This window comes from Lepisma saccharinum, chromosome 7 (genome assembly GCF_977018435.1).
Source record: "Lepisma saccharinum chromosome 7, izLepSacc3.1, whole genome shotgun sequence".
NCBI lineage: Eukaryota > Metazoa > Arthropoda > Insecta > Zygentoma > Lepismatidae > Lepisma > Lepisma saccharinum.
Window position 1 is genome coordinate 67,959,485 of NC_139235.1, and position 27,837 is coordinate 67,987,321.

The following is a 27,837-nucleotide window of genomic DNA, read 5'->3' on the forward strand; positions in this document are numbered from 1 at the left end:
TACGTTAATGAAAACAGTCCTGAAGAATCGAGGAATGCAAACAGTTTGTGCATGAATGTTTTGTTAAGCTGAGAGTTAACATCCCTGCCGCTAGTCGACACTCAAATCAGCCACATCACTCACAGTGTTTTATGCAATGTTTTCATCCCCAAGATCACTGGACCTTACACCGTGCGACTTCTTTTTGTGGGGTTTCATCATTCATTTTGTGGGGTATTTGTCTCACAGATGCCATGTGATATCGCAGCCCTAAGGGAGTGTATCATCACAGCAATATACTCTATCAACAGACCCATGTTGATCCGAGTGTGGCAAGAAGTAGATAATCATGTTAATGCGTGCTGTGTCACCCATGGTGTCCACATTGAACATTTGTAGGTGTAAAAAAAACTGAGTTTCTCTTGTTCGTTCTGGATGCAATAAATTTTTGTAACCCATCAATTATTTCTGAAACATCCGGGATATTAAAATACTACCTTGTGCAAACATCACAAGCAGTGTTCAGACTGATTTTGAAAAAACAAATTTCCTGACTTCATGGTGGTTGCGGTAAACGCGGTTTAAAATTACTTACGTGAAATTTAGAAGATTTCGTACTTCCGCGTTGCACAATTTAATGGTTCAATCCTATTAATTTCGAAGATCCACTGTCTTCATTCACAAAAGGGTACGGCGTTTGAAGCGGAGATGGTACCGCGTCACTACTTTGTTTGTTCCCGGGCGGCGGTGGTTGCGATTTTTCCCGTTCGGCAGCACTGGCGCGCGCATCTTGGTTTGTGTCGTCTGCTTCCTGTTGTCGGGTGGCGTTGTCAGTTGGGGGTTGGGGGGCTGGGCAGAATTGCTCGGTAATGTGCCGTTCCTGTTCCCCGCGTGACTGGAGGGGGGTCGGGTAGGTGCATAGCATCTTTTCTTTTTCGGGTCGGGGATCTTTCTGAGGACAGGGTGCCAAGTTGGGTGTGCTTGCCCATTGTCCAGGTTTAGTGCTGGTTTCTGCTGGATGATGGCATGGGTTTCTTTGATGGTGTTTTCTATGACAGAGCCGGTTGGGTGAAGTATGGATATGGAGGAGATGGTGTGGTTCGTGGAGTGGAGTGGAGGTGTTGGGAGAGGCCTGATTTAGGTGTGTCGTTTTTGGCATCTTTTACATGTTCGTTAATCCGTTCTTGGACGGTGCGGATGGTTCTGCCAATGTAGGTGTTGTGGCATTGGCATGTGGTCTTGTAGACACCGGGGGATGCAAGTTTGGGTAGGTAGTATCTCTTGAAGTTGGGTAGTGCCCTTCCGATTTGGGATATGGGTTTGTGCGCTACTCGGATGTTGAAGGGTTTGAGGGCTTTGGCAAATTTTCCAGATGTGGTGGGGTGGTATGGAAAGGCGATCCATTTGGGTTTAGGATTTTGGTTCGGGTTATCTCTGTTTCTTGGGTGTCTGAACTGGGCTTCTGTTTTTGCGCACCACATGGATAGTTGGCGCTCGGTGTAACCGTTGTTTAAGCCTATTTCCGTTACGCACGCTATTTCATCTTGCAGGTCATCTTCTGTGCAGCTGTGTGTGAATGCTCTTCTGTAAAGGTTCATCCATACTCCAGCTTTCTGTTTTGGTGGGTGGTTGGATTTTGCATGGATATACTGGGTGCCCGAACCTGGTTTCCTGTATACGGATGTGACGAACTTGTCTTGGAGTCGTCGGATGCTGAGGTCGAGAAAGTTGAGGTGGCCATTTTGTTCCTTTTCAACGGTGAAGTTTATGTTGGGATGTATGTTATTGAGGGCAGTTAGGAGATGGGTTAGGTCCTCTTCCTGCTTGTAAATGACTATGGTGTCATCGGCATATCTTTTGTATCTTATATGAGCAAACTCTGGTTGGGTGAGAATTGACTTCTCGGCCACATGCAGCACTATGTTGGATAGGGGTGCGGAAAGGGGGTTGCCCATCGCTAGTCCCCCTGTCTGGTGGAAGAAACTGTCCTCGAACTGGAAATAGTTGTGGGTGAGGCAGGCTTGTAGAAGGTTGCAGATTTCATCAGTTACAAATGGAGGCATGCTATTGCTGAGTAGCCATGTTCTGGTGGAGTCAAGTGCAAGGCTGATCGGGATGGAGGAGTACATGTCCACTACGTCTATGCTGGCTAGTTTGCAGCTGTCGGCTTTGACAAAAGAGGTGACAAATTCTTTTGCTTCGAGGCTGTTTTTTAGGCAGTAGGTGAGTTTGTCATTGTGGGCGGTCAGTTTCTGGAGGAGCCATTTGGTCAGGTGGACACTTGGTTGATTGAAGCCGGCCATATGGCATACCAAAAACTCACAAACCAGGAACCCCCTTGAGAATCATAGTGGCCGGCTTCAATCAACCAAGTGTCCACCTGACCAAATGGCTCCTCCAGAAACTGACCGCCCACAATGACAAACTCACCTACTGCCTAAAAAACAGCCTCGAAGCAAAAGAATTTGTCACCTCTTTTGTCAAAGCCGACAGCTGCAAACTAGCCAGCATAGACGTAGTGGACATGTACTCCTCCATCCCGATCAGCCTTGCACTTGACTCCACCAGAACATGGCTACTCAGCAATAGCATGCCTCCATTTGTAACTGATGAAATCTGCAACCTTCTACAAGCCTGCCTCACCCACAACTATTTCCAGTTCGAGGACAGTTTCTTCCACCAGACAGGGGGACTAGCGATGGGCAACCCCCTTTCCGCACCCCTATCCAACATAGTGCTGCATGTGGCCGAGAAGTCAATTCTCACCCAACCAGAGTTTGCTCATATAAGATACAAAAGATATGCCGATGACACCATAGTCATTTACAAGCAGGAAGAGGACCTAACCCATCTCCTAACTGCCCTCAATAACATACATCCCAACATAAACTTCACCGTTGAAAAGGAACAAAATGGCCACCTCAACTTTCTCGACCTCAGCATCCGACGACTCCAAGACAAGTTCGTCACATCCGTATACAGGAAACCAGGTTCGGGCACCCAGTATATCCATGCAAAATCCAACCACCCACCAAAACAGAAAGCTGGAGTATGGATGAACCTTTACAGAAGAGCATTCACACACAGCAGCACAGAAGATGACCTGCAAGATGAAATAGCGTGCGTAACGGAAATAGGCTTAAACAACGGTTACACCGAGCGCCAACTATCCATGTGGTGCGCAAAAACAGAAGCCCAGTTCAGACACCCAAGAAACAGAGATAACCCGAACCAAAATCCTAAACCCAAATGGATCGCCTTTCCATACCACCCCACCACATCTGGAAAATTTGCCAAAGCCCTCAAACCCTTCAACATCCGAGTAGCGCACAAACCCATATCCCAAATCGGAAGGGCACTACCCAACTTCAAGAGATACTACCTACCCAAACTTGCATCCCCCGGTGTCTACAAGACCACATGCCAATGCCACAACACCTACATTGGCAGAACCATCCGCACCGTCCAAGAACGGATTAACGAACATGTAAAAGATGCCAAAAACGACACACCTAAATCAGGCCTCTCCCAACACCTCCACTCCACGAACCACACCATCTCCTCCATATCCATACTTCACCCAACCGGCTCTGTCATAGAAAACACCATCAAAGAAACCCATGCCATCATCCAGCAGAAACCAGCACTAAACCTGGACAATGGGCAAGCACACCCAACTTGGCACCCTGTCCTCAGAAAGATCCCCGACCCGAAAAAGAAAAGATGCTATGCACCTACCCGACCCCCCTCCAGTCACGCGGGGAACAGGAACGGCACATTACCGAGCAATTCTGCCCAGCCCCCCAACTGACAACGCCACCGGACAACAGGAAGCAGACGACACAAACCAAGATGCGCGCGCCAGTGCTGCCGAACGGGAAAAATCGCAACCACCACCGCCCGGGAACAAACAAAGTAGTGACGCGGTACCATCTCCGCTTCAAACGCCGTACCCTTTTGTGAATGAAGACAGTGGATCTTCGAAATTAATAGGATTGAACCATTAAATTGTGCAACGCGGAAGTACGAAATCTTCTAAATTTCACGTAAGTAAATTTCCTGACTTTTAAAGGTTTCTCACGCACTTTTAAAATAAATTTCCAGATAGTGGTAGTGCCAGACTTGGTGTAAGATTTGAGTGGGTCACATCTTCAAATAAAATTACATTTTGATATGACTATTCTTAGTACCGGATCCAAACAATTCATTAAAACCAATAACAGGAATTTTTAAATGTTGCAGTTAAAACAAATTATTCAAATTTGAATGTTGCATTGAAAATGTGTTAAACTTAGGTTAAGATGATCATGACTCAGGGATTAGTGTGTGCCTTGGAACCAGAGATCATTGATTCAAACTGTATACAGTTTATTATTATATTCATCATTACCTTTACACTTTCATTTTAATTTTATTGAAAAATTGGCCAATTACATTTTTACAGTGTGGGCTTCTGTTGGTGCTGCCCTGTTTCCAGATTATATAGAGGTTTGTGCCTTAATGTTCTAATAATCAAGTTAGAAGTCCTACACTTAACTTGCTGGTTCAAGAAAAAAAGTGGATATTATTTTCTAATTTTCAATCACAAACTCTGTAGAGCATTTTAAGAAAAAACACTCAATTTCCATGATTTTTCCAGGTTTTGGAGTCATTTTAAATAATCGCAGAATGTTTCCACTCACTGGGGAACTCCAGTGGGAATCCTGACAAGTGATAAGAATTAGATAGATTTTGAGATAAGTGAACTAATCTCTGATCATCAGACTAGTCCAAACCAAGCAAACCCTTTTAATCACATCTTGGTCATGATATATTAGGGATGGGGCCAATTAATCGGTACTCTATCGGTATCAGCCGATATAGGCATATCGGTGTATCAGTTTATCGGTAAAATTACCGATTAATTGACTGATCTGATATATCGATAAATATCTTATATTTTAGTGTAAATTCTGCCATTTCTTTGTAATTTTTATGATTAATCTCCATGCCGTACTTTCTAAAACAGTAAATGTCTAAATATTCAACTTCTTTTGCACTGCAGTCACTTCGAAACACACATTTATTAAGGAGATCAATGAACATTCAGATTCTTCAAGGACCATTTCTAATTTTATATCAGGTTGGTAGAATATCGGTTATTGGTATCGGCAAATTTTATATTGGTAGTTTATTCATATCGGTTAACATTTCATATCGGCCCATCCCTATGATATATAATTACATTATGTTAAGATAAAGGACAGTATGGGTGTGGGTGTTAACTATTTTATTATTTTGTCAGCAAGGATACTGGAGAAGAGATTACGATCCTGTATTATATCATCATGCTATGGCTGGAACTTAAAAGTAGGTAAGAAATCAAAATAACTCAGGTGCAGATGAGTTTTGTTTCTTGAAGTCCATTTTATGCACAGATCGGCTAATCGAGGTTGGATCTACAGTTTAAAGTGGGATAATAACCACTTTGCCACAGAGTACGGCAAAGCAACGATGTTACCACTGTGCCATCAGGGAAGTTTAACTCATGTGAAGTCACTCTAAAGATCTTTTCCACTCTTATGACGGGCGGTCATAGTTCTGGCAAGGGAAGTGGAGCGGGGATTACGCCCTAGACCAACCAGACAATAGCAGTGGCGCAGAGAGAGACACGACGTGGCGGGAAAAAGTACTACATGAACCTCGTTCTACTGGCTGCTGCATGCTGGATTGGTCGCTTCGACTGGCTGCTGCATGCTGGATTGGTCGCTTCCCCGATCCCCACTTCCCTTGCCAGCTTCTAGGGCACCCGCCTTAAGACTGGAAAATATCTTTAGTAACTTAGAATAAATTCAAACGTACCCTCCACTATCACCATTGTGTATTCCAGACCCACTCATTCCTGGAGGTGGAGGTTGCCGCCCTACCATATGGCCTCTATAACTGGAGCCTGCCAATACAAAATAGCAAAAAAAATTAGAACTTACACCCGATAAAAAGAACTGATCTTAGGTAAATAAGTGATGAAACCCAAAAATGGTTCTGAATAAACAATCTTATGAAACAACCAAAACAAGAATCATAAATTGAAAAGAAAGCATCATTTACATTAGGGATGATGCAATATGAATTTTTTATTGATATTAAAAAGTGTAGATATAACATTTATGAACCATCAAGATTCATTCCCATTCTTAATTAACGTATGTAACCATGGCACTGGCAGATTTTATTTTTCAAAGCCAAGCGCACTGGGGTCACCTGGAAACATACATTCATATAGAGAGTTAATGAAGTACACAGGTTTCTTTGCAGAACATTTCAATTTTATATTGAAGCAGTACCATATCAGTTATTGGTATTGGTAAATTATATATCAGTACTTTACTGGAATCAGAAATAATTTCAAATCAGCCCATCCATAATATTTCTAAATCATACACAGAGTATTTTATTAGTGCTAATTTTGGTTCAATAACCTAACTTCTTATGTAACTTACCATGCATCATTCTATTTCTGCCTCCGCGATGATGTCCACGATATTGGTTTCCTCCTCGTAAAGGCTGGCCTAATAAATATAAATGGAAGTTAGTATAAAAAAACAACCTACCTACACACTAACAAGCATGCATATTCTTCCCATGACAGAAAGAAATAAAAATACAATAAACATTGAAAGCAGATAATGCCTTATTTTTACTTTAGTTCCGGCACATATTATCACATTCTGCACAATGTTTTGACTGTGATATCAACTGTTGAGAACTTTTTAGTGTCTTTATTTTATGCATAGTTCTGGTAGGAAAACAAGAACAGGGTGGCCACTTGATAAAATTCAAATATAATTTCCCGTTTTCAAAGCAAACTTTCCAAAAATTCAAGGGTACAAGAAGATGTTTTATTCTATTTCAACCTTTCGTTTTACATCTCTCACCCACCCTCCCCCATACACACACACAAATATATTAACAATATAAAGGGTATGTGAGATTCCAATTTATCCAAAAATTCTAATTCAATTCAATTAAACAGAGTGTATATAATATTTAATTTAAATTGCTGAGTTTACATTTGCCATTCCACAGGACTCGAAATACATCTACAAAAAACAAGTCACAAATGTGACTACGAAAAATTGTTAATTGTAAGAATTTCAAATTCAAATTTCCCTAATCAACTTCAAGATATCTTGCAATAATCTTCCGTCTGTCAGATAGATTGCTCTGCAAATGACACTAACAAAGCAAACGGATTGAGAGAATTCTGTTTAATTTTCCACACAGCTTTCTTTCATTTTCCTTCCTCAATAAAAATAAAACCTAAACTGTGAAAAAGTTGCCTCAGGGCATTAATAAATATGTACAAATTCAATGGGATTTGGATTAATAAAAGTTTCAATTTTTCATGTCTGCGGAGAAAAATTCAGGTAGAAATCAGATATAATTCCCGGGGACAATAATTCAAGGACTTCCCGGTGAGTAGCCACCCTGAAGAAATTTAGGCAGTCTTCAAAACCCAACATGGCCACTTGCAACTGTCCCATACGCATACTTAAATAATGATTCTTAGTAATACAAAAGCAGTACCTTAAGCTTATATTTTCTGACACTAGAGAAATATTAATTGCACATACCCATATGACGATCCTGATGGTACATAGGTGGTCGATCGTACCATGACCCTCCTCTTTGTGAGTGATCTCGTTGATCATGTCCCATCTGGTCCCGCAGAGGAATATTTCTGCAGAAAAAAAAACAAAAGAAATTGATATTCATCTGAATCACAATTTTCTAGTTTTAACTTAAAATAAGTTTCCAAAATTAATAAACATTCACCTATATATGGCCAAGCTTTTAAAGTAAATTATATCCTTTATAATATGCTTGATTAGAAGATGGGCAATTGAACATAAACAACATAGTCTTACCTTCATAACAAGAATATATCACAAAACAATCACAATATCTTTGCTGTGGTTTGCTGCTACATCATAGGGAAGCATTTAAAAAAGCTTTCCAACCTAACATTGTTCCCTTGAACTCATTCCCCTATACTAACTTTCATGCATATTACTTGATTTGATTGATTCGTTGATTTGGTGTTTTAAGTCCACTTTATGCACAGTAATCGGGACTGGATCTACAGTTTAAAGTGGAATCCAAACCACTATGTGCCTCCACCGGGACCCCTTGATTACAAGGTTGCGATGCTACCACTGCACCATTGGGGAGGCCCGCATATTATTGGAATTTCACATTTGATCACATTTGATCTCCTGTTGGATGATGAACAGCAATAATAAACTTTATGTATGGGATTTCACGAGAAAGAGCGTGATTGGTTTCAGTACTCAATTGTACTCTCTTCTTTTCATGTACTGAGAACAGGATATCTGAGATAATGGAGGGAGATGACACGCCATACCAACAAAACTAGCATATAACTAGGGGTGAGCTGATACTGCTTTCAACCAATACAGATACCCTTACCAATATCCTGTGATACCAATGCCGATTCCGTGAAATTGAAACAATTTCAAGTAGTTCACAATAGTTATAAATTTTAAAATATACGAGGGCCTGGGGATAATTCATGGCAATTTTTTTTTCCAAGAATGCAAGATCAGAACAAAAATTCGAAATATAAAAATGGAAGAGGATACTTTATAGAATTGTACAATGTATGAACAAGGGAAAAAATTTGTTCTACATGCGTGTATTAGTCACAAAGCTACATTTTCAGTACAAAAACAAGAGGGGTGCAAACCAAGAACCCTGTGAACTCTCAAAGTAGTCCCACGGAGCATCCACAACATGCTGCCAACGATGTGGGAGATGGTTTCGGACTGAGAGGAAATTGCCATTGCTGTGACACGAGACATGTCCTGACTCACACTTGCTGAGGCAGATGATATTCAGACACCTTCTACATGTGGGAAACAGTTTCCCCATATCATTGGCAGCCTGTTGTGGATGCTCTCGGGAAGTACTTTGAAGTTTCTCAGGGTGCTTGGTTTGTGCCTCTCTTGTTTTTGGTACTGATACTGTAGCTTTATGACTAATAGATGCACATAGAATGAAACTTTTTAATTTTTTATTTTTTTCACTTCCCTACCAACTCCTGGTACACATGACCTGCCTTTGTTCATATATTGTTCAATTCTATAAAGTGTTCTCTTCCATTTGTATATTTAGAATTTTTGTTCACCACCTGCATTCTCACAAAAAAAAAAAAAAAAAGTTGCCATGAATTATACCGTAACCTCGTATTTTTAAATAAGAAATATACAATATGAATGTACGAAAGTCTTGCTTTAACATACTCATAATTTCCCCCAAAATCCATTTCTACCCAGAATGCTGTTGTCAAAATAATGAAAATTATGCATTTTCCGTAACTTTCTGCCGACCTCTGTGGCAGAGTGGTTAGTACATCGCACTACAACACCAGGGGACCCGGGTTTGATGTTTGTGAGTGTTCATTCATCAATGTCATTATATCATCAATCATCCCCATCTTCGCAAATTAGCCACAAGTGGCACAGAGAGTGAAGTAAAATAAAGCAAATCAATCAATCAATAAAGCAAAACCATAACTTACAGGATATTTATACTAGAAAAGTGCTTGCCAACATTTTTGTAGACCCTACAATATTCCCAGACTGCAGGAAAATATAGGTGATTAAATCTAAACCGAAGTTTTTTTTGTTTTTTTTTATACTGGTACCATTGGTATCACCCAGTACTGATAAATTGGCATCAGTATCATCTCAGCTTTAATACAAAGGCTGTCAGAGAGAAGGTGAGACGGATTTTTTCCTGGCTTGGCAACACTGCCTATGGTTTCGTCACTAGTCGCGTCGTGTAGGATGACTCATTCTGTTTCCGTAGCAAGTTGTCACATGTTGCGAAACCACGTTAGTGAGCAGCTGTGTTGATTTACGTGGAACGTGTTTTGTGTACCCCTCTAGGTTTCAGTGTATAACATTGCTTTTTGTGATGAATATTCAAGATGAAGAGCGACATGCCATAAAATTTTGTTGGCGTTTAGGGAAAAGTGCTGCGGAAACATATGCAATGTTTCAACAGGCATATGCCGATTAAGACAGACTGAGTAGAGCCACAGTATTACCAAGGAGTCACTGAGCAAAAAAGAGGCCGCATTTGAAGAACACCTTCATATTGCATCACGATAAGGCATGCCCGCATACCACGCGAGCTTTTCAGGATTACACGACGAAGAGAGAAATAGAAATTTTCCAGCATACAGTCCGGACCTTGCAGCCTGAGACATTTGGCTATTTCCACTTTTAAAGGCTGCTTTACGTGGTTGTCATTTCATGACGAACAAAGAAGTGATAACCGCAGCGCAAGTTTTCTTTAGTTTGCTACCTGACGACGAATTTTCAAAGACATTCTCAAAGTGGCAGGAGCGTACGGATGCTTGCTTAGCTGGCAATGGTGCCTATTTTGAAAAAGATGTACGTCTACTCGATATGGCTGATTCTAAATAAAAATTTTGTGGTTTGTAATTTTTTGTTTCATTTTAATGATCCTTGGAGGGGTCCATGTACATGTTTGTCTTTTAACTGCTACGCAGTCACGACATTTTGACCTATTGCGCTCATTTTGGTCTCAATCGGCAGCTAATGAACCAAATTTTCACCCTAGTACATTTGCTAGCCAATGGAGGTCGCTGTTTTCCTGTACAGGAATTAGTCTCACCTTCTCTGAGACAGCCTTTGTACACAATAACAGTTTGAAATGGTCTCGTAAAAATTCTGGTTAAATCAAAATCTGAATTTTGGAACTTTTAATATCTATGCTCATTAACCAATTAAACTACTAATTAATGAAAACTTCATTATGTGTATCTATTCTTCTTATTGTCAATATTCCAGGTCGTGTAATAAAAGAGCATCTTCTGAAGAGAACATGGCATTATATTATACAGGGTATTTCAAATTGATGTATCCAATTTCAAATACCCACATATCACAAATTTTAGATCTTTACAGACTGTCCATGTAATTACAGCCAATTTATCTTAAACACTTGTGGGGAAAAAAATCGTGGTTGTACTTTTTATTTGTTCATTTCAAGACAAACAAAAGTGTCCCCTTCAGGAGCAAACAATGATTTAAACCATGTAACATTGTAGCATTCACATGAAGCAACAAAGGCAAATCTGCACTAAATAATTTTGTTCGTCTAGATTTCCTCTGCAGGTATCACACATCTCTACATCTACTATAAGAATTCTCTTCAGCATCTAATATTAATTTTACCCATAAATGGATTTTGTTGCAAAAACTTTGCATGTACAAGTTATTATGACATAGGTACTGTTATTATACAGCAAGAACACATACTGACATATAATAAAGGTTAAAAGTTCAAAACTAAGTGCACAACATGCCTTGCACTAACAATACATCACACAAAAAGATATTGGTGACTGCATCATGCAAAGGAAAAGGAATATTTATGATTATCTACTTTTGTATACAGAAGTATCAGCATACCCACAACAGCAAAACAAAAATATTCAGCAATACCTGTCAACGTTATGCTTACTGTTTGCTAGCTTTTTTCAAATAATAATAATAATAATAATAATAATAATACTAAATCCAATTTGTGTTAGTATAAAGCAGCTTCAAAAAGGTTTCAGAATAAGCTGGTATGATTTTCAAGTATGCCAAGAGACAAGATTTGGTTCGACCACATCCACTGTTAGAATTACATTACCCTATGCCTCATAAACAGAAATCCGCAAGCAATTTAGGATGAACCAGAGTTGAACCACACATTTCAAGGATGGTCCAGGAACACAAGTCATTGGACTTATGGACAGCAGAAATGAATGTGTATATTTTCATATATTTGTCCCATGTCAGGAGTGGGTCCAGAAATTTTCATCAGGAATGGTGATCAGCCTACTTTTAACAGACTTGTCCCCCAACCTGGAGAACTTGGAACCAGAGTTGAGTGTAAAGGATGCTACATTATTTTCGGGTACCAGGTTGGTGGCCGAGTGCAATAATTGGTTAACTTTCAATCTTGCCACCAGGGTTCGGCACAGGCTGTTATTTGTGAGTGTCCTTCATCAATTTCATCTAATCATCATTCATCCTCTTTACTGTGATTAGTCAAAAGTAGAAGAAAAGTGAAAAGAAAAGTAGGTTCAACATAACCTACTCACTGCATTAATATTATTTACTTATTTGTTTACATAAAATCAATGTATCACCAGTTTTTGGAAAGTAAACACACATTTAAGTTCCCGAACAGGTATGGAATGTGTGGCTTGATCTTCAATATGGATTTTCAATTGAAATTTTCAGCACTTCTGAACATGTATTTTTCACGAAAAAATTAGCTAAAATCTAAATTTTGTGGTTAAATTTTCATAGGGTCAGATTTTTTTTTGTTACTAGTGCTAGTACAGGTAAAACTCTCCCTATGCATTGCACCATGACATAAAGGTATACTTGGGCAGTGGAGGTAGGGCTCTGCACATTCTTGATCTTGGTGATAGTGGAGGTGAGCTCCAGCCACATTGTTGACCTCCCCGTCCCCAGACTCCCACTGATGAGAGGTTGTGCGAACCACGGAGCCACTATGCAGGGACATTAACACCCACAGATCTCCTACGTGGCAGTCCCAACACCCTGCCAACTGGACCAAAAAGTACCAACATCAAATAGCATTACAATGTGGCATCCTCCACCCTTTCCACCCAGAAAAGAAAGTCTTTATAGCATTTTTTTCCATATGTAGAAACACACATCTGGTTTACTGTGATCAGAAACCACTGAAGTACAACATTCTTGTTCCCACTATGTGATATTCGAACACTTATACACCATGAATTATGAATTGAACACTTTCCTTGGAGGAACATTCGTAGAGCAAGGAGAGGGACAATGCTCCACCACTAAACCAATCCTGTATTTGTCCTTATTTGACAATTCTATTGGCTATCTTTGTGTCACCGACAAGGAAAATTGAATGATCAAAGGATTTTCGCTACATTTATTGCTACTGAGCCATTCACTTGTTTATTTGCACACTTTTTCAGTTGCTGGCTTTCCCTTTCTTTGAAGCGACCTTGCATTTCCAAAGGATCATGTTCAATGTTAATTCTCTAACTACACAAAGCAATATGCTACAAGTCTACTGAAATGTGTGTTAAATCACATCTCATCATGCAATACACATATTAAAAGAAAATTTACAACTTAAGCTTTCTTTAGAACTGAGTTGATACTGCTTTTTTCCCAATACCGAGAACGAGACTTGCATAATTTTGTAATTTGATATTGGTCTGTATATCAGACAGCAATCTTTTCATTTCAGTAAATTAATCTATGAGATACAGTAACAATAATTAAGAATATCCCAACATAAGAATTGAACAGATATATTCATCTCATTAAATGTACCTGATTGATTAATTGAATTGTTGTTTTAAGTCCACTTTATGCACAGATAGGTTAACCGGGACTGGATCTACAGTTTAAAGTGAGATCTGAACCATTGTGCTTCTGCCAGGATCCCTTGATTACAAGGTGGCGACGTTACTACTATGCCATTGGGGAGACTAATGTACCTGATGGATTTGGCCTTAGAAACATATATTATACATTACTTTGGCTTTTGACAGGGTACTAGAAATAAATCACAGGCTCTATATTAACATTTGCGCAGTAAAATCACTGGCAAACATGGTGGTGCACCAATATAGGCCACGCCAATTAATTTATAAAAATGATGATAAATAATCTTCTTTTTTTTTTTTTTTTTTTTTTTTTTTTTTTTTTTTTTTTCAGAAATCCATTTTTATCACAATTTTTGGTGCAAAGGTAAAAAGGCAAAGCTCCTCGAGTGTATGGCACCTTGCCATGAAGGCACATTTAGGGGGTGTGGGGGTAGGGCCCTCGGTCATTTTGGAGGTGATGTGATCAGCACCATGCTCCAGCCACCTTTAGCCTCCCCCGGCTAACCACTGATTTCAGGTTGGGTGGGCTGCAGAGCCACTTTATGCAAGGACAAGGATCAACCACCCCAGGAATCGAACCCAGGTCTCCTGTGTGGAAGTCAGATGCCCTACCAACTAGACCACAGAGGCTCTATTAATAAATATTGCATCAGCATGAAAAGATTATAGGGTTGGAAAAACATCTACTAAACATGAAAAGTACACCATAATCCAGATAGTTCAGCTGTTGAATATGTATGCATTATGCAGATATTCAGAATGCATACAAGAAATATCAAATTTCAGGATTAATGAAATTTGGATAAATATTATCCAACACACGGATTATCCTGATTGAGCCATATCTAGAATTTGATATATAATTCGATAGTTCAATTCAAACCAAACATTTCCTGGACTGTCACCACTGAAACCAGTACCAACATCAGCTCTGTCAAACAACTGAACCAAAAATCTTAAAACGAGGAAAGAACAAGGAAAAACTTCATGCCAAACAAAACCTTTCACTTCATGCAAAACAGTTCTACTAATTAGAAACTGCATGCTTGGAATAACAAAATTACTCAAGGGGAGAAAACTAAAAATGCCATTGAGTATTTTCCCACACCACTCAAAATGAACTTACCCTGGTGGTGGTGCTTGAGTGACTATTGTTGAGAGAGGTAGTATCATGTGAGGCTGATCGCTAACAGGTGGCCCAGACATAGCTACTGCTTGGGCGGGATGATGAATGTCTTGTGATGACACACCCAGCCTGCCCACCATAACAATCTATTATTATTACATTCTAAAAAAATCTAAAATATCTTAATAATTGCATCTTCAATGCAATACCACAAAAATTGAATACCGTGAACATAAAAGTGTATCTGTAATGTTTATTAGTTTTTTTTTTTAACTGTAAGGTATATACTTTTCTTTATTCTTAGACTAGAGAGCAACTGGGAAGGCGGTCGTCTGCTACCTTCGCGCAGAGTGTTGCCACATCCGCGGCCCCGTGGATATGCGATGTATTTCGCACGCACCGCAATGAAACGATGAACAAGATCTTTGAGCCAAAATAAAAAAAAAAGAAATTTCATTTGACATTAAGCGAACAAATCGAAGCATTTTTGTCTCCATAGATACTACAATTATAAACATACAAATGAAATCGCAAAACAGAAATGAATAGGATAAGAATGTGGCAACTGAACATACATACCTGCAATTTTACTCAGATTCAGAAGATTCATTTTCACCCTCAGTGTCTTCGGAGTCGGAGTCCTGGAGGTTGATAACGAAGGGCTCCATGATGCTGTCTCGAGAGATTTCACGGTGATAATCCTCTTCTTGCAGACGTTCTGCATGTTGCACACATTTATCCCACGCAGAAACCGACACGTTCGCTACAGCCTCGTGCGTCAACTTTTCGACATCAGCCATTTAAAAGTGCTGTTCTTTTCTGCAACGTAAGATTTCACTTGCGCCCAGATTAATTCGATGGGGTTGTATTGGCAATGGTACGGGGGCAGACGCACAACTTGGTGGCCGAATCCTCTTGCAAGTCTATCCACTTCGTATGATTTAGACGTCGGCTTGTGGTTCCTGACCAAAAGTAAAATCTCTGCCCTGGTTTGCGAAGATGCGTGGGGAATATTGTGTTTTTTCCAGCCACGATATTATTTCTGCTTTCCTGGTATTTGTTGTTGGGGCCTTATTTAACTCTACAGAGTGTACGCTGGCATTATCCATAACTATAGTGGAATTTGGAGGAAGGTTCGGAATTAATTTTTCTTCAAACCACTGCTTAAAAACAGCACCAGTCATTTCGTTGTGGTAATCGGTAGATGTGCTTTTCGATTTTGCTCTGAAAATCAATTTGCAATCGGGAAGGAAGCCGGTGCAAAACTCCGCGTGCGGAAAGACAGTTGCAGATTCTACCGTACTTGCTCCAAGTCAGCGTTGCCAGCCTCGCACGGGAAACAAACGCTGCTCACTGAATTTATTCTGTAGGCTACTGGAAAGGGTAGTAGAATTTCACGCTTATCAGACATTTTATTATTTGCGTTTGTAATAATAATAATAATAACAAAATAAGGAATAATAACACCAAACACTTATTTCGCTGTTATGGTTCTGTTTACCAGAAAATATTTAGATCGAAATGAATTCTTGGACTGTTACACGTATATTATTTTCTAATAAGTGCTGTAACTTTCCAGTTCTTCGTTGTACGGTTGTACTTTCCACTTTTAATTCAATACATTACAGAATTACTGGGAACGATTTCTTTGGTTAGCGTTCTTATTACGCGTATGGATGACTATGGCAATAGGTATGGCAATAACACTAATATAATACAGATACATTGTTATTGTTACCCGTATTGATATAGTAATTTTACATATATAATAATACGTACAACAATAACTCAAACATAACTGTATGACATGATGGTTGCCGTTATAAAACATTGCATAAGATCGTGGTGGCTTGAACCCAATCTATTCAGTATCAACTTTAAATATTTTGTTTTTTGATTTTATGTTTTTAGTCCACTTTATGCACAGTAAGGATAATCGGGACTGGACCTACAGTTTAAAGTGGATTCCGAACCACTGTGTCATGAACCTCAACCAGGTATCGAACCCGGGACCACTTGATTGCAAGGCAACGACGCTACTACTCCGCCATGGGGGAGGCCCTTTAGATATCGTGTTTGCCTCACGGACCAGATAAAAGGCAAAACGTTCTCTGCAATTATCTCTGCAGGTTTTCACGCTTTCCCAATTACCCACACCTTTTCCTATTTCGATACAAACAGCTGTCCCTTGCCTCACCGACAATGTAGACTTTGAATTTGCACTATTTATTAGTTTGGAATGAGTTTCAAGGGAATAGGTGCATAATGCTTGGAATGCTGTCCCTAGTTGTGGTGGTTACATTTTACGGATGGTTTCAGTACTTATAGCTAGGGTTGGCAACGCTGCCTTTCCTTGCTACTGCGCACCCACTTTCCACCCGCCTTCCCAGATGCTCTCAATTCTAGTAGCTACTGCTATACATGTATGTAATTTTTATTTCTCTCTTACAAATTAGATGAGTAGAAAACAAATATGCACATGATGGCACATGTGTGTGTGTGTGTGTGCACGCACACACACACACACAAAATAATCTACACTACATTATTGACAACCACAATGTTGAAAATTACACATAAAATTGAAAACTGATATTTCATGCACAGTTTAGAACTCTGCAAAATATGTGGATACAGACTAGAGATGGAGAATATCAGAAATTTGATATTGTGATATATCGTCAAGAAAATATCGTCACAATACAATATATTTTTTTCTGTATTGTGATATCGGTGATATGCCATCTTCACGATATATATCACCGAATATTGGGACGATATATCGCTGACACAATATATATTGCTAAAATATGACAATATATCGCCAATACAATATATATCACCCAATATTGTGACAATATATCACTGACATGATATATGTCACCAAAATATTGTGACAATATATCGCAGGCATGACATATATCTCCAAAATATCATGACAATATATTGTCTAGTTGATATCACCTGGACGATATTTCTTCAATATCACATTAAATCGTCTGGATCATATATAACCCTACACTAATACAGACTACACACAGTACACACTAACAAGTTCAAAACCCCATTTTTGTTGATAATATTCACCTTTGTAATTTAAATATGGTTTCCAGACATAAGTTAACATGTGGTGATATTTAAAAAATAATCGAGGCAGTATGGTAGCTACACAGACTGAATACATTGTTATTCAAGAGACCTGGAAAAACATCCTATCATGAATTACATCAGTATTTTTCATTTATGCATGTAAGAAAAGCATCTCCATCTTATTCAGACCATTGTATTTTTTCATCAAATAATGTTGCAAAACTTAATACACTAGAATGAAATCAACATCCTTCTATGAATGGTGACGGTGAGTCACTAAAATCACTGAAGTTTTCCACCTGCAAAAGTCAGGGACAAGTATATCTCTGTAAAAAGTAAACTTCACCTTTTTGTACTATGAACTTAAATTCAGAATATTAAGTCTGCGAGAATGTGGGTTCTTTGATTCTAGTTTTAATAATTACTGTACCATGCTAGAGGACATTACAATATGTGCAGGTGTTCACTCGTAACACACAGTCTGGGAATTTTCTTTTGGATAATTCTTAATAAAATGCAGAGGAAACTTCTTCTATTAAATTACCACTAACCATACAGGGTGTATGAAAATTCAGTCCCTACTTTTTATTCTTTTTATATCTGGCAAAGATCTTATGTTGTTTTACTCATACTTATGCTTAGGAAGTTTCAAATCCCTTTTGTAAGCTCATAAGAGATGACTGGTCGATTGAGTAATTAGCAATGAGCTAAAATTGCAACAAAATATGAGACTTTGCCATGTGGCATTCAGTTGCAATGGTGGTGAAAGCGTAAACATGGTAAACATGTTGTTTTGGATGCAAAAACAATAAAAAAAAACTCTAACAGGAAAGTACTGATCTTGAAAACAAGAACCCCATGAAGTCACATCCAATATTCTTAAGGCGAGGAGATACAGTTACGCACCATGTGTGCATTTATTGGAGAATCAACTTCAAAATCAAGTTACTGCTAATCAAATGGGAGTTTCAACTTTTCAGCTGGGCAATCACTTCTTCAAACTGCTCTCCTCCTGTTGATATCATTTTCTATTCCATCGGAAGTTTGATATTCCCAAGGTAACAAATCAAAAAATACTCCCATATACCCAATGCATTCTTACTTGCCTCCTGACAGTGTTGCCAAACCTGGTGTACATAAAAGAACTAAATTTTACCTTAAATGGGAGTTAAAACTGACTTTCAAGGAACTAGATTTACGAAGTGCTTCCTAGAGTAATATTAGTTGTCAAAGGGGTGGGGCCCTGTTATTACCGTTAACTCTAAATTGATGAAAATGTATTCTTATTTCCACCATCTAGATCCGACGGCATCACCCATCTCACGGTCGTATGAAATCGAAAATAAGGATGATAACAATTTTATGCCAATTTCACGTCAACACAGCACTATAAAAAAAGTAGCTGGAGATATAAGAGGGGATGGGGCGATGTAGCCAATATAACAATATCACGTCACGTGCAAAATGTATAATCATAGCAAAAGTTGGTCTATGTGGGCCGGAACCAGTGATGATATCATAGTGAGGCACGGGGACGGGTGCCCCAGTTCACAGGCAAACGAGTGCACGAAAGAGCCAGATCTGGCACCAAGAGAGCTAAGTTGGCAACACTGACTCGCAGGGAAAAGCCGGTCGGAGGCTGTCACGCACGAACTTAAGGAGGAATGTAGAAAATTTACCTATCTGCTTAAGAAAATATCACATGGAGAATACTGAAGTACACACTCAGTTGTAATATTACAACAAATGGCAAATAATGTTGTTTCTTTGAATATTTTACGAGACATGTATGTTTGAAAATAGGGAGTTACTTCTCACCCACCCTGTACATATGAATTTCAGCATCGTGCATGAAGGTTTTAATAGTAGCACTAGATAGGAACCAGAACACCTAATGTACAATGCAAGAGAATTGAATATGAAGCAGGAAATAAGTAACAAAAGATGGATAAATATTTGAAAATCCCAAGGTTTCATAATATTGAAAAGAGTATCCACAGGTGAATGCTCAATAACAATAATCTTATGGTCAATGCTGTATCTTAACCACCTCAGACCATTGTTTCTGTGAAAATGGATATTTATCAATGATGTGTTCATTTCCTTCAACATTGAAAATTAATTATTTCTCTTGTAGTCCATGGTAATTACAGGCATAAAAACACATGGTAATTACAAGCATAAAAACAAAGTTTTTCTTAGTGATGTTTCTGGAGAACATACGCTCCCTTCAGTTTTTTTAAAAAAAGAGTGACAGGAAACATAGATTTGAATGTCTGGGAAGCTTCATTCATTGCAGAATACTGGAATAAATTAAATAATGAAAATGGTAACATGTACCCACTATGGAGTTTTCTTTTCCACAAGTGGAGTAGGCCACCATCTTTAAAATTAAATATAATGGAAAACATCAAGAACTTCTGTGAAAGCAATAATGATTTTGAATTGCCTGATGATATTTGGGATTCACGATTTTTTTAAAAAATGTGATCAAACTATGACTGCTTTTTTCACAGTTAAGTTGCTATTACAACAATGTAACATTCACAAAATCCATTGTATAACTGATTCCTTTTGGTTGAAAATGTTTAACCATTGTTACAACTGTATCTTTAATCAAACTAAGAATAAATGTCTCGTGAAGGCAGCGTGTGTTCTCCTGAAATGTCACAATGAAAAATTATGTTTATATACTTGTAATAACAGTAAACTACAAGAGAAATAATTATACAATGCAAATAATGCATACATACAAGAAAAATGAAAAAGAAGCAAATGTGATGCAAGGAAACAAAATTCAGATAAAATCACAGTTGTATGCTCATATATGTGTATGAATAGAATAAATATTTGGCTCTGGTGACTTTTAATATGCAATTACCTACCACAACCTTCAACCAAGCATTCAATTTGCATATGAAGCACCTACCATCACCAGATTCCAACACATGCCCCACGGAAATACAATTCTTCCCTTACCAACCACAAGCTACCAACATACCTCCCTCCACTAATCTCTATCAGCACAACTAAGTGCTATTGTCCGGATATGCAACATGATATATTTACATCATATAAGTGCTATTAAATCAGTGTCGACTAAATTAATTTACACAAGATCATTCAACATACAGGGTGTCTACTAAATGTCTGTTTTTAAATTCCAGGTTTTTTCCAGGTTTGTCCAGGTCTATTTATATTATGTTCCAGGTCTATATTTTTTTTTAAACAAAGAAAAGTTGTTATTGTTAATAACCCCTACCAGAAGGCCAGTTGAGAAAAATTTGCAGTAACTAAAAAAAGCAAGCTGAGTTCTCAAATTTAACTGCCTTGCAATTCATATCCCTTGGTAGTAGTATATTTTTTACATTTTGTTTTTACTACAAAAGTCCTAAAAATTATTAATTTAAATTCTAAGCGTATGTTAATTTATACCGGGTGGTCCAAAAGTCCCGGAATGGTCACATATTGTGAGAATATACATCGAATCGTACAACGAAAAAATACGTGTTTATTAAGTGAAAGAAAGGTATTCAATGATATCACACTTGATTCCCCACCCCCACCCCGTGGTGGTGGGGCAGGGGCAACTGTGAAATTTTAAATGGAAACCCCCATTTTGTATTGTAGAATCAGAAAGAGGACTTCATTCCGAGTCCAACGAGCCATCAAACATCCTCCTAGCTCAATTAGGAACGGAGATATGGCGATTAAATAATAATAATAAAAAGGAATGCTCTGCTCTGCCCCTAATTGAGCTAGAGTGAAAGCGATTGCAGATTCAGAATCTGCACGTCAAGACCTTTCAATAGAGTATATGGAAGGGGGTGTCTACCATATACTCTATTGAAACGTCTTGACGTGCAGATTCCGAATCTGCAATCGCTTTCACTCTAGCTCAATTAGGGGCAGAGCGTCCCCCGAAAATTTAAAATTGCCATATCTCAGTTTCTAATTGAGCTAGGAGGATGTTTGATAGCTCGTTGGACTTGGAATGAAGTCCTCTTTCCGATTCTACAATACAAAATGGGGGTTTCCATTTAAAATTTCACAGTTGCCCCTGCTCCACCACCATGGAGTGGGGGTGGGGAATCAAGTGTGATATCATTGAATAGCTTTCTTTCACTTAATAAACATGTATTTTTTCGTTTTCCGATTCGATGTGTATTTCTCACGATATGTGGCCATTCCGGGACTTTTGGAACACCCGGTATAATTACATGTTACTGCATATTCTTCTTGGATGGGGAAAGGCCAGTTACTTTATTTTTACAAAATTTACTCATACTCATACATACTTGGTCATACCCAGGACCAAGCTTTCACTTACTTTCCCAAAATTAACAAATAAATCCCTTGAATCGAAGCATTCCCCCCAAAATTCAAGTGGAGGCAGTGACAGGCTCTGCTCAGGTATCCCCGTGGTCGTCATCCACGTACTCACAAAACATAAGCCCCTAAGTGAAGTGAACATTTGTAGTGAAAATGGTAATTTTGAGAAAAAATCCAGGTTTCTGGTTAAATTCCAGGCTTTTTCCAGGTACAAAAGTAGATTCCAGGCTAATTCCAGGTTTCCCAGGTCAGTAGACACCCCATAGTTATGTGCACATATTACATATACGTATATACTTCTGATTTTGGAAAGGACTACATAATGAACACAGCCGCTATGCTACGACGGATCAAAACCTGGCAAATTCGCAGGGTGAGAAAAAGTGAAAAGTTGAAATTCTCGGTAAACCAAAATAAACAAAAATACTAGACGGTTGGTTTCAATTCTTGCACCTCATCTTCTGCTGAGATTGCCAGTTTGCACTACCATGGTTGTTTTGCATATTTCTCATTGAATGCATTTTCTGTTACTTCACAAATAAAAATCGGGTCATATTCTGGGATGTCATAATTTGCACAATCCTAAACATTACATTTTTTGGCTCAATTAAATGTCCCTAATTGTAAGGAAGGTGGTGATTTCAAATGACATAACTTATATTTAGTTCTCTTTAAATTCTTTGTGTATATATAAACTACAAAAATCTGAATCACAATGTCCCACTCTAATTATGAAAGGACTATAAACAAACAACTTACCTGTGCCCATGATGACTCGAATAATGGTGGTCATTGATTCTGTCCCCAGGACCTCGTGATCCTGTAAAACAAGACAGTGTAATTAAGTATACAATAATATACCAAGTTACATGTGTTAATATATGCATAATTGTTTAACACTTACTACCAATTTTCATAATCCTACAAGCTTTTCTTCTTAATATTTAGCTATTTTTGGCATTTAACAAAACATTTCCTCTCCAAAAATATAAAAACATACGATAAACTCACATGGAAATATAAACAAATGCAGGTATACTAAACAATTTTTAAGGGATTCTTTCATTGAGCAAAAAAGCGTAAAAACACTTATACAATAATCAAAGAAGGGAAATTGGAAGGTGGCTGCTGTAATTCATGGTTTTAGAAAGTAAATGTCTCAATATGCAGTTCCTTTTAAAAGGCAAAATATCAGTTTTTGGTATCAGTAAGTTATGTATTGCCATTTGAAAAATTTTCATATCTGTTTATCCCTACTTTAATATACTCAAAGATTCACACATAAGATGCGTATGAAGAATTTTGTTTCCTGAAATGTGAAAGAACATTAACCTATTGTTGCCCAAGCATCTCGATCGAGATACCCAAATGTAACCCTCACGGTCCCAAGCTTCTCAATCGAGATGCTGTGTCAAGGTCGTAGTTTTTACGTTATAACTTTTCTATTTTTGGCTAGAATTTCGATTTTTTTTTATATTGTTCCTAACACATGTATTTAACAGAAATTTTTCTTGCACCTTTTTTTTCCTTCATGAAAATGGAGGTGAAAAGGTGGGAAAAGGGACTACTCTTTTGCGTCTCTTTTCAAGGGAAAATTTTTGCCGACAAAGGAAGACGGGCTTTGTTGTTCTAAAGCAATGCATTTCACTCCCGCCTGTTAACTGCATTCGAAGGAAACTTGTTTATCAGTATCCAATGTCAAAATGAAAGTTTTCCGTGAGGGCGCAAGCAGGGGGTGGGGGGTGGGGGAGGGGGAAGACTGGTTGTTGAATCTGCATTGTGAGAATGGAATTTCGAAGCACGCTGAAGGAAACCTTTGTTTTTTTAGCACAAGTGTCCACAAGTTGCAACAGGGGTTACCCTGCATTGTCTAAAAATAGAATTTCAAGCAGCTGCAAGAATCGGCGCTCATTTTTCACTGCGTTCTAGCTTTTCGTCCGTGAATGTTGTGCGTAGGTGTCGTTTTGTGCCCAAGTGCGAGGACATTTTTTGGGTGAAGATAATTTTTGGGGGTTTTCTCCCTTCCCCCTCCATATATACACCAAATTTGCATAAATTTTGCATTTTGACATTTTTTTCGGGGGGGGGGGGAACACCATTTTTTAAAGAAAAGTATTCTTGAGGGGATTTCCCCCTTTCCACCTCCATATGTGCATAAATTATATATCGTCTGAATCTGTGATTCACTCTGCGTACAACGGTATATCTTTCATATCTCTAGGGCATTTAGTTTCTGAGCTATAGTCATTTCAATGTAACTCTGCAGTTCGCTCAATTCCGAAGCTTGAGACAGTGGCGTACAAGCCTTGCGTTTCAGGGGTACAACTCGCGTAATATTGGTCATATGACAAAAATGAAAATATTTTTCTGTTTCTTACATGCCAGCAATAATTTCTATGTGCATTTTGAACTTTTCATATCCTTTTTTTCGGGGGGGGGGGGAGGGGGAGAAACCCCTTATTTTCTTTAAAAAAATATTTTTTCAGGGGATTTACCCCCTTTCCCACTCCACATGTATGCCGAATATGCATAAATTATATATCGTCTGAATCTGTGATTCATTCTGCGTACAACGGTATATCGTTCATATCTCCAGGGCAAATAGTCTCCGAGCTAAAGTCATTTCAAGGTAGCACTGCATTTTGAAGCTTGAATCAGTGGCATGCCGACCATTCCTTTTTGGGGGTATAACTCACGTTACTTTGGTCACATGATGATAATAATGCAAATATTTGTGTGTTCCTTACATGTCAGCGATCATTTCCATGTGCATGTTGACACTGTCATGTATTTTTTTCTTGGGGTGGGGGGAGGGGAACTCCATTTTTTTCCCCGAAATTTTGGAATTTTGAGTTAGACCCCTCCCCACCGTCACATATACGCCGAATTTGCTTAAATTTTATATAGTCTGAATCTCTGGTTCATTCCGCGTACAACGGTATATCACTCATCTCTCTAGGGCAATTAGCCTCCGATCTACACTCATTTAATTGAAACTCTGCATTTTGCTCAAAATCGGCTTGGGCATCAAGGGGGTTACATGTGAAAATGGCCTTGGGCTCCAAAAGGTTAAAAACAGAATCGATTTGACACAAAATGGTTAGAGCTGAAATAATGAAAGCTTCGTTCTTTTTTCCTTTGGTGTTACGACCCTTGTATAGAGCGACTAGAAACAAAGGAATCTTCGGCTAAAATCATTCGTGCACCTTCCCCTTGATCCGTTCAGCTCGGGCCATTAGGAAGCATGGTTCACCCTGCCCCTCCCTGCCTCGTGGGAGTATGGTGCACAGGAGTTGCGGATCTGAGCAGGCTTTTTTGCCACTATAGTATAACCTTAGCCTTCTCAACAATATCGGTCCATTCCTGCTTTCTGTCTCCATCTTTTTAACCCCAGTGTTCTGATGTCTCTCTCCACATCATCTATCCATCCATCGTATCCTGGGTCCCCTCTCTTCTTCATCTTCCTTCAGGTTTTACGGAGAATACTTTCTTTACTACTCTGTCATCATTTATTCTAATAAGATCTCCTGCCAGCTGAACCTCCTTGCCTTGATTTCAGCTTTAATATCTGGAGATTTACATTTACTTTGCATTAATTCCACAAAGGTGTCAACTTGAATTTTGCAAACTCCTGCGCTACGTGAAAGTGATTAAATCTAAAGTGACAATTTCTAGTACCAACAATACTGACCAATACCAATGTGTGATATTATTTACAAAAAAACAAAATAAAAAAGCACTCACCATACAAAGCTTGCTGACCCCTTTTGCTCCGCAAGCTATCAATAGTCTGTATTTGCTGAACGCCTTCACTTCTTTGGGCAGAATGATATGTACTGAGGTCTTCTCCCAGCTGGGGAGGTGGCACATGGATATCTGGAAGTTGGGGAATATCTGTATTCTGCTCATCCACTGTTGGTGTTCCTGGCCGTTCTTCTGCCGTATGACTGCAATGTAATGATGTATTTAGGTTATATCACTTGATGCCATATCATATCAATAAGAATGTATTGAACTGATGAATACCGTAAATATTTGTGTTTAACAACTGTCTGGGAATTACTGTTGGATAGGAAAATCTTTGAGAAATCAGGTATCAAATCCTAAATGATTTTGCATAATACAGCTAGGATTAGAGAATTGCATAACAAATTGGATTCCCAAATTGAATGACAAATCAAGTATTCAAGAATTGGGTAACAAATCAAGGATTCAAGAATCAGGTAACAACAACTCAAGGATTCAAGAATCATGCGATAAATCAAGGATTCAAGAATAAAGTAACAACTCGAGAATTCAAGAATTGGCTAACAAATCAAGGATTTAAGGATCAGGTGACAAATCACAGGTTCAGGAATCAATTGATAAATCAAGAATCACTTGATAAATCAAGAATTAAGTAACAATAACTATAGCATTCAAGAATGGGGTAACAAATTGAGGATTCAAGAATCACTTGATAAATCAAAGATTCAAGAATAACTTGATAAATCAAGGATTCAAGAATCAAGTAACAACTTGAGGATACAAAAATCACATGATAAATCAAGGATTCAAGAATGAAGTATCAACTGAATGATTCAAGAATTGGGTAACAACTCAAGGATTCAAGAATCCTTGATGGGTCCTGTAAATCAAGGATTCTTGAATCAGGTAACAATCAAGGATTCAAGAATCAAGTAACAACTTGAACTCAGGGATTCAATAAGGTGACAAGTCAAGGATTCAAGAATCACATGATAAATCAAGGCTTCAAGAATCAGGTAACAATCAAGGATTCAATAATCATGTGTTAAATCAAGGATTCAAGAATCAAGTAACAACTTGAGGATTCAAGAATCAAGTAACAACTCAATGATTCAAGAATTGGTAACAACTCAATGATTCAAGAATTGGTAACAACTCAATGATTCAAGGATTGGGTAAGAAACTGAGGATTCAAGAATTAGGTAACAAACCAAGGATTCAGAATTGGATGATAAATCAAGGATATGAGAATCAGGTAATTAATCAAGAATTTGAGACAGGAAGCAAATATCTTGATTTAAATCGCAATAGATTCATTTTTCACCAACCGTCCATACAAAGAATGTTATACGACTACATTCTTAAAAACAAAATTACAGACAGCTGAATTGTAAGATAGTCATACGGAAACTGTTAAGAATGTGATCCTTCTCCCACCTGTACGAAAACTTACCTAGTAGGGTACACAGTAGTTACGCCATGGCTGATGGCAGCAATGTCATGCATTGGGGTTATGGATGGGTCCTGTACTTTAGAGGACACATTGTACGCCGCATGACTTGTCACTTGTGGAACAGAGTAATGCGAGTGCACATTTGTTGACGAAACTTTCGCTGCTCCCAAGACTGGTATTGTTGATGTTGCAGTTGTTATATCTGAAGCACCTTTAGTAGCTTTCCTCTCTGAAATATGAAATAATAGCAAATAATATATTTTCCAAATATCTAGTTTAACTGCCATTACTAGATATTTTATTTCAAATACACAATATGAAACTGCCCTTTCCCAAGCAATTGTATGTTTGTATTTTCATTTTCATTACTCATGTACCTTCTACATCTTTACGATTACCAAGACCTGGATTTTTATGTAGCAAAACACTTGAAATCACTGAAACGTGACAATATTTTTCATAACCTTGGGCCATTTCCTATATTCTTGTGCTATTATTTTCAAGTTTGGCTGTATTTCTTGTAGAGTTGCAAAAAAGCCAGCTTTTTTGAACGGACCGTTCTTTTTCCAACAAAAAGCCGGCTTTTTGGGGGGAAAAATGAAATTTTGGCTTTTTACCAATTACAAC

General features: G+C 38.4%; 1 protein-coding gene across 4 annotated transcripts in view; it reads right to left on the reverse strand.

Annotated features, from left to right (window-relative positions):
• The window catches only part of snama (something that sticks like glue), a 184,268-nt gene that overhangs the window by 72,276 nt on the left and 84,155 nt on the right, over positions 1-27,837 (reverse strand). For 3 of the 4 annotated variants that reach the window (XM_083125384.1, XM_083125382.1, XM_083125381.1), the window contains exons 11-17: positions 27,211-27,439; positions 25,755-25,957; positions 22,770-22,830; positions 14,589-14,717; positions 7,593-7,699; positions 6,459-6,527; positions 5,821-5,908 (exon numbers count right to left, since the gene is read on the reverse strand). In XM_083125384.1, the coding sequence (XP_082981510.1) occupies positions 5,821-5,908; positions 6,459-6,527; positions 7,593-7,699; positions 14,589-14,717; positions 22,770-22,830; positions 25,755-25,957; positions 27,211-27,439 (886 nt within the window). The remainder of the gene's footprint in view (positions 1-5,820; positions 5,909-6,458; positions 6,528-7,592; positions 7,700-14,588; positions 14,718-22,769; positions 22,831-25,754; positions 25,958-27,210; positions 27,440-27,837) is intronic. The other variant, XM_083125383.1, reaches the window with a different exon arrangement.